At 39.6% G+C, this 8,294-nt stretch overlaps 1 protein-coding gene across 14 annotated transcripts in view; it reads right to left on the reverse strand.

Annotated features, from left to right (window-relative positions):
• FRYL (FRY-like) overlaps nucleotides 1-8,294 on the reverse strand; it is a 238,460-nt gene that overhangs the window by 54,113 nt on the left and 176,053 nt on the right. For 12 of the 14 annotated variants that reach the window (XM_014534411.1, XM_014534396.1, XM_005853147.2 and 9 more), the window contains 6 exons: nucleotides 6,668-6,752; nucleotides 6,023-6,135; nucleotides 4,914-5,064; nucleotides 4,130-4,233; nucleotides 2,621-2,806; nucleotides 880-1,084 (listed from right to left, as the gene is read on the reverse strand). In XM_014534411.1, coding sequence (XP_014389897.1) covers nucleotides 880-1,084; nucleotides 2,621-2,806; nucleotides 4,130-4,233; nucleotides 4,914-5,064; nucleotides 6,023-6,135; nucleotides 6,668-6,752 — 844 coding nt within the window. The remainder of the gene's footprint in view (nucleotides 1-879; nucleotides 1,085-2,620; nucleotides 2,807-4,129; nucleotides 4,234-4,913; nucleotides 5,065-6,022; nucleotides 6,136-6,667; nucleotides 6,753-8,294) is intronic. The other 2 variants (XM_014534429.1, XM_014534435.1) reach the window with 1 other exon arrangement.

The raw sequence follows: 8,294 nt of genomic DNA on the forward strand, positions 1-8,294 counted from the left end.
GGGGGAGGGGGGCAGTTGGGGGCAATCAGGCCAGTGGGAGGGGCAGTTGGGGGCGAGCAGGCCGACAGGGGGGCAGTTGGGGGTGTTCAGGCCAGCAAGGGGGGCAGTTGGGGGCAAGAAGGCTGGCAGAAGGGGGCAGTTGGGGGTGAGCAGGCTGGCAGGCAGAGTGGTTAGGGGCAATCAGGCAGGCAGGCAGGTGAGCGGTTAGGAGCCAGCGGTCCTAGATTGTGAGTCGGACATCCCCCAAGGGGTCCCAGATTGGAGAGGGTGCAGGCCGGGCTGAGGGACACACCCCCGTACACAAATTTCGTGCACCGGGCCACTAGTTTTCAATAATGTCTTCTTCCTTGAAAGAGAAAAGATCTGTAATCTATGGCTGAGACTTCATGGCCCTCCAGGTTGCCTTCTCCCGAGCTTTCTTGTCTAGAAACTCCCTTTCCTCAGCGTTACAGCCGGACTGGATTACAGTCCGTTTCCTCACGCCCCTGAGATTTTGCTCCTGCTGTGGAATACCAGCCCGTTCCTCCCCTTCTCAGTTTCTTTACTTCAGTGCCTTGCAAAGAGTGCACCACAAATAAATACTTGATGGTTGACTGGGGAAGTAGCTAATGCAAGTGGCATATGTAAAACTTAGATAATACAGTATTCTCTTTGGGCACTTGGTCTCCAGGCACAGTTAAGGCCCTCCTTGGGTACAACAGTGTGAATGCAACAGAAGAATGCTTTGGTGTACCATGATCTTATTAATAGTGGACAATAAAGACCGGTGTATTTTCAAGCAATGGCACCTCAGAAAAAAATAGGGCTCTCTGTCACTGACAAATGAAGGAACAATTTCGCACATGCATGCTGCCAGACGGTAAGAGGTGTCACTGTTACCTTGAGGTAATGAATTCCATGAGGGTCTTGACTTTTCCATCCTGCTCCACAGAGATGTCAACCTCATTGAGGACAGTGGTGTGCAGATGGGAAATGGCTGAGCTGTTGTTTCCTAAGCTGATACTAGAAGAGGTAGAACTTGAGCTAAGCCCTGAGTCAGTCATAGGGGAGGGCTGGTAATCAGGTATAAAATCACTAACACCTGCTGAAAGAGAAAGGCGGGCATGAATGCCAAGCATAAGGAAATCTCACACAGTATTTACTGAATTAACTATCATTCCTTACAGACTATCTGGCATGCGTGAGAGACTTGGCGCTCCTTCTGATGGAGTCTTTGGGCAAACATTATCTCAGCCTGTTATTAACATAACCATTTTTATTTACTGTGCAGTTCTCTGCTGCCATCTGCTGCCAAAAGGTGAAAGTGGCATTTCCCCAATATTTCAGTGTATTTCCTCAACATTTATTACTCGTAAGTCAGTCACATTTCTCTGATGTGAACTGATTTTTGTTATGGAAAGGACTCTATACTTTCTGATTTATTTTACCTAAAGGAAGACAATTTTAAAGTCTGTTTGTAATATTTATATTATGTCAATTATTAAATAATATTAAAGGATATTACTAAGGACCATCTTTAGAAAATGGCAAAAGGAGCCTTAAAAACAAACAAGAGCAAACACCTTTAACATAAAAAGGCAGTAAACTTCATTCTATGCATCTTTTAACCATAGTTTTAAAAGGTGAATAAATTTCCTAATAATTGTTGTTTTACTAGGTATAGGGTTATATAACACAGTTTTAACTTACAAAGTAATTTTATTTCAGTTTTTAAAAACAATTATTTTCTAGATCACCAATTATTAACCTAAGGACACTGATACTGATAAATGGAATAAATAAGTTATGGCTATTAGGAAAGAAGTATAACTTCCAAAGAAAAAAAATAATTCACATCAACAGTGAAGTAAATTTTATATTAGATTTTCATTCATTCAAACCTCATTACTTTAAAATGTGTGATTTGAAACTTAATATACTTCAAAATGTGTAACATTGTATTTTATTTATTTACTTATCATTAGTTATGGACATAAAGTTTTATAAAGATGTCTGACCAGGTGATACAATAAAAATGTATAACATTTTAAATGCAGTAAATATAATCAAGTGAATAAAAAAATTTTTTAATGTCTTCCTTTGTCAATATTTCAGATCTTGACATTAGGAGGGAATCTAATAAAGTTCAACATATTTTTGATGATCAGTGCTTAGTAAATTAAGCACTCTCTCATTGTATCTTCAATCTATATGTTCAGAACTTAAAATTTCTATGACAGCCCAGTTGGTGTGGCTCATTGGTTGAGCATCGACCTATGAATCAGGAGGTCACGGCTCAATTACCAGTAGGGGATGTGCAAGAGGCAGCCTGTCAATGATTCTCTCTCATCACTGATATTTCTCTCCTTCTCCCATCCTCTCTGAAATCAATAACAACACATTTAAAAAAAAAATTTCTATGACAAAGATACTTAAAAGCAATGCAGACTCAAATATTCCAAACTTAATTCCTTCTTTTACTGGTCAATACAAAATGACAATGGTATTAAAATAATAAAACTACATTTAAAAAAATGTACTCCAGTATTTCAACTTTTATTTACTTGATTTTCTCTATTGCACAATTTTAAATTAATGAAGTACAATTTCCACTTTCAAATGATACATTTAAAGCAAATACCTGTGAAAGTATAATCTAAGTGTGCAATCTGTTTGACTGTGAGCACCCTGGGTTCATTAAACTCCTTGTTCCTGAGGAGGACAGAAGCAACAGTCCGGATGTTACTGTTGGGTCCCATCACTATTAATAAGTGCAGAAGCAGACGTTTACAATGTTCATACACCTCAGGGTGGCAGTGGTCAAACCCTGAAAGGAAGAGTAGAAAATAATCATCAGTAAAGAGAAATAATGAGCATTCTTGATACCAAATTAGTATTTTAAAGAAATGCAGAAATTATATAAAATATTTTGTGGGCCCAGTCAGCATGCTCAGTGGCTGAGCGTCAACCTACGAACCAGGAGGTCATGGTTTGATTCCCAGTCAGGGCACAAGCCTGGGTTGCAGGCTCGATCCCCAGTGTGGGGTGTGCAGGAGGCAGCCGATCAATGATTCTCTCTCATCATTGATGTTTCTATCTCTCTCTCCCTCTCCTCTCCTCTCTGAAAGCAATAAAAATATATTTTTTAAAAAATTAAAATATTTTGTGGAAGATGGTACACTACATAAAGTTTTTTATTGGCCTAGAGCAGTAGTTCTCAACCTTCTGGCCCTTTAAATACAGTTCCTCATATTGTGACCCAACCATAAAATTATTTTCGTTGCTACTTCATAACTGCAATGTTGCTACTGTTATGAATCGTAATGTAAATATCTGATACGCAGGATGGTCTTAGGCGACCCCTGTGAAAGGGTCGTTCGACCGCCAAAGGGGTCGTGACCCACAGGTTGAGAACCGCTGGCCTAGAGTTTGTGCACCATAGCCTACTGTCCTATTGAAATGGGGAAAATCCAGGAGGTAAGTTTTCAATGAGTTTTATGTGTAATCTTAAAAATTAATTACTCTGTTACATAACACTAGATAAATGAATTTTAAAAAGGCAAATATCTTCTGTGCCCAGCACACAACAGAAAGTCAGTAGATGCTTGATTACCAAAGGAATGCAGTAATACATTTATGAATGTGCACATCTGGAAAACTTGGAAGACGGCTATCTTGACACCAATCTTACAAGCATGAAAGGCACTGTTCGGTGTGATGGAGCCCAGTGTTTGTTGCACAAGGCGCAGTTTCACCTGTAGTAATCAGACTAGACTGTCCACAAGCCAAGTCTTTTGGGAAACACTTAGAACCCATTTTAATTTTCCATTTACTCTGAAAGTTTCCAACCCCAGAGGTAGATTAATTTTACTTTTGCCACAGCTACAGAAGTATTAGTGCCAGAGGGCCTGTGTATTTGTGAGTGCAGTGGGAGGGGCCACAGGTTAGGGCCCCACGGGATAGACTTGTCTGTGGTTAAAAGAGAGGCTAAGAAGAACCCCACCAGACCACGAGAATCACAGGGAGAAGTGTCTTGGAAACGGCACAGAAAAAACACAGAAACAAACATGTTGGAACTTTGTTAAGTCATACTGCCTTTCAGTTATCACACAAACATAAAACGAAGGAATTAGTGTCAAATATTTATTACCTATAAAAATTGCATGAAGAAGAAGATGGAGGTAGCTTCCCCATTCAACCTTCACACTATGATCAATGATCAGGTCAGTCAAAAGGATCACTGCTATGTTACACCTATGACAAATAAGAATATTATTATAAGGTTTCACTGGAGTAAACCTAGAGAAAATTGTATACAAATCACTTGAAGACTTTAACATTGTATTTTGTAAAAAAAAAAAAAAAATACAACTTCTCAAGAAAAACAGAGGAAAAGGAATTCAGCCGAAGAAACTGTTAAGTGACAATTTTAGGGAAAAAAAACATCTGCTAAGGGCTCCTTCAAGTCAAGGGCCATCTTTTCTTCATCTGCAACCCTAAGACCTGGCACACTGCTTGCCACATAGTAGGTGTTCAATGCGTGTTTGGTGCATCAGTACATTTTCAAAGAATGCAGTAACTGTTCTCCTGTGATTCTGTTAGGTAAAGTTCAGTTTAACTCAATTCAAAATAACAGTGCCTACCACCATAAGAATCGTCCTTTTCAGATGTAGTAACTGGGTCCCAGAAAGGTCAAGTAACTATGCCAGACACCCAGAAAAAGCAGCAGCACACTCAGATTTCATAATACTCATCGTATACAGTCAGAATTGTGAGTTTTCAGATTTCTCAAAACCTAAACGCACTGAGCTCATTGGTCGCGGTATCTAAAGAAAGAAGGTTGTTGTCTCCTGCGCTGTCAGATGGCATCGAGAAAGCTGACAGTGTTAAGCAGAATTTGGCTCGTATGAAATAGGAATGACGCTGTAGTCCACCTGTGAAGAGGTAATCCAGGTGATGACGTTTCAGGCAAGTAATCCACCAGTGGTGACCAGCAGCCTCCAGCTGGTGGGAAGGGCAGTGGCTCTCCTTGATTATGCTCCATCACTTTCAGTCGCCAATTAGAATAAAGTGGCATTGAGTCACCTATCAAAATAAAATGATCTCATTTTCTACACCAGCTATTTTCTGCCAATATAAGCAAACTCTAGTAAGACACCAACTATTCATAGCATTGGAAAGTGATCAGAACAATTTCCCACTCTTTTGACATTTGTTTGCTAGGAAAGACCTGGGGTATAGGTATTCTCAAATTAAGCAAGTCAGAGAGAGAGAGAGAGAAGAGATACCAATTGAGGTTGCGGCCTTTACGTCAAAGCGAAACCACAGTAGCAGTTTCTTATGGTTCCATAATGGATCTCCAAGCCATGTAACCACGTTACAGGTGAAGCTGCCGTGTAACAGGGCCTTCTGATAAGTTACTCATTCTAAATTTCCTGAGAGAGGGCCAACAAAACCCGTCTGAAAAGGAAATCCGCTCTGCACCAGGGGGGCTGCAGGGTGTGATAGAACGTGCCATCAGGAAATGTGAGTTCTGTGTGACGTGGGTAAGTCACTTAACCTCTCTGGACCTCAGTTCCATCCTGTGCAAAATGAGGAGATTGGACCCGACCATCTTCAGGACCCCTTCCCAGTCTGAAGGCTTGTGCTTCTATTCTACCCTCCCCTAGAGTCACAGTGAACTTGGGTAGATTGTTCACTTTGCAACTGCAAGGGAGAACGCAAATAAAACAGGATTCCAGGGAGAAAGAGCACCTGATTAAAAAAGCAGCCTGTGGCCAGTGTCTGCTCCATGATGCTCTTTGAGAACTATTTTTTTAAGTCCCTTGATTTATCTACAGGGAACCTGGGCTTTTAAAACAAATATTCCCCACTTATACTGTCTCTTAAAATCAAGACATTTCAGATTATGTTGGAACACCACTAGTGGCAGTTAAATACTCCTCTTAAAAACAAGTTACTGGAAAAAGAGATTAGCATTAATATAATTAATAGTACACCTCACCATTGTAATTATAAAAAAAGAACATTTGGAATGTATTACTTTTTTCTTCTTCATAAGATCCTCCAGAGCTGCTACTGTATCGAGATTCTAGTCTGTGATGTTGACGATTTAAGTGACTGTTTAGTCCGCTGTAGATGTCTAGGTGCACATAGCTAGGGGAATGATCATTGCAGTTAGTCACGGCTCACGGAAAAACAGTATTTGTACTCTACTTTACACTCTCTATGCTTAAAAGAGAACAGAGTACACAAAATATTAATGAAAGTTTACCATGATAACATATTAATTTTCACCTCACAAGCCAAAAGCTTAAGCTTATAAGTCAATTATTTCTACCTGAAGGTTTTTGTTACATTGTTGTGCTAATATTATGTTCTGGTGAAGCCTTTTTTAAAGGAAACAGGCAGAGTAAACATCCACTGAGAAAAGTTTAAAAATGTAAACACCAACAGTCACTGACCATCCTCCACCAGCTCATCCCTGAGAGAACATACAAGGGTCTAGCACATCAGCATCTTTAATGCTCAAACAGTCCATGTGGAAAATTTCCAAAATGGGAATGTATTTTTTCACTAGAATTCTGACCCAATGAATACACATCCCAACCCAGAGATGGCCGATTTCCCTGACGACACTCAGTTGCGGTCCCACTGGAAGGCTGAGGAAGGACAGACAAGTGCTTACCTCTCTTCAGCGTTCTCTTTCATGGGCTTGTTATCAAGATTGCCTTCTGAGGGAGCTACCATGGTATTGCTACTGGAAGTAGTTCCTATAATCAGAAACAAAACAGTATCCGTGTATTTAAAACCTGTAATAACTCAAGAGGAGAAAAACACATCAAATTATAGATGTCAAAACTCCAGTAAAATGAGAGCAAAGGCATTGTTAAAGAGGAATGTACTCATAGTGACCAAGAAGGAAAGAAGACAATAGCAACAGAAATTTGGATGCTGAAAAGCCAATGGACAAGAAGTAAATTAAGTGTTAAGAAGGCCGAGTCCTAAGCTGGTAGTTAAGGAAACCAAGAAGCTTCCATACCTATATTGTTGAATCTCCAAAAAGGCTCAGAAATTAGTGGCATCAAGTACCACTGGAAGTAAGGATTGAAGTTGGTGCTAAAAATGGCAGAATTTGGCCTGCCAGTGTGGCTCAGTGATTGAGCGTCGACCTATGAACCAGGGGGTCACGGTTTGATTCCTGGTCAGGGTTGCAGGCTTGATCCCCAGTAGGGGGCATGCAGGAGGCAGCCGATCAATGATTCTCTCTCATCATTGATGTTTCTATCTCTCTATCACTCTCCCTTCATCTCTCTATAAAAAAAGAAAATAAAAGGGCAGAATAGGTTGAAAATCTATTGCAGAAGTAGTTGGTCCCTAAGATCTATCCCCCTGCCTCTTACAACTGGGTGGCCGTCTCTTTTCACATCCAGAAATCTTTTCTGATGAGACTAAATCAGAAGATTTCTGGACTAGGACACCATGTCCAATTGAGGGAGGAAGAATAGGGGCATTACATCAAAATATACATACTAAAATTTGAGACTGTACCCCCTGCAATCTTCTTACCCCATGGGCTTCCAGAAGGCTATGTTGTGTGTACCTATGGATTATATGTATTTGTGTGTGTGTGTGTGTGTGTGCGCGCGCACATGTGAGTAGTAGAGTTTTGTCTGGGAAACTGGGTTAGTCCAAGAGAAATGTCCTAGAGACACTTGCATCAGTGAGATCATTGTACAACAAATGACCAGTCAACAAGTTCCATATATTCCTACAGAACATCCAGTCCACTCTTTTATACTCCACTCTTTATGAAAAGACCAACCTACAATCGGTAGGCTTTTGAGGAAAGCTTTTACTAAGACAAATCAAAACAAACAGTAATACAGAGAAAATAGGAACTTATGCTGGGAGGAGAAAACTTTGTCAGATATAGAAGTGGATAGTTCAACCATGAAACATGAACGGAGTGTTAGTAAAGAAATTCTAATAAAAAAAACCTCTTTGGAATTAAAAACATTCCAGCAGATATGGAAAATTCAACAGAAGCATTATTAGAAATCCTCTAAGAAAGTAGAACAAAAGGCTGAGATAAAAATAGATGACAAAAAATAAATTTCAAAGATATGAAAGATTTCTAATTATACAGATAGTGTTATAATTAACAGGCCAAAAACATTTAATACAAACTGAGTGTTTATAAACAAAGAGTTTCATAAAAATTTAATCTACAATATCCCAGATGTTATAATCAATTTTCACTGGAAGTTATTCCCTCGGGGACTTTGTTTCTTAAATTCAAAATATTACAATAT

The sequence above is a fragment of the Myotis brandtii genome, unplaced genomic scaffold (genome assembly GCF_000412655.1).
Source record: "Myotis brandtii unplaced genomic scaffold, ASM41265v1 scaffold10, whole genome shotgun sequence".
Taxonomy (NCBI): domain Eukaryota; kingdom Metazoa; phylum Chordata; class Mammalia; order Chiroptera; family Vespertilionidae; genus Myotis; species Myotis brandtii.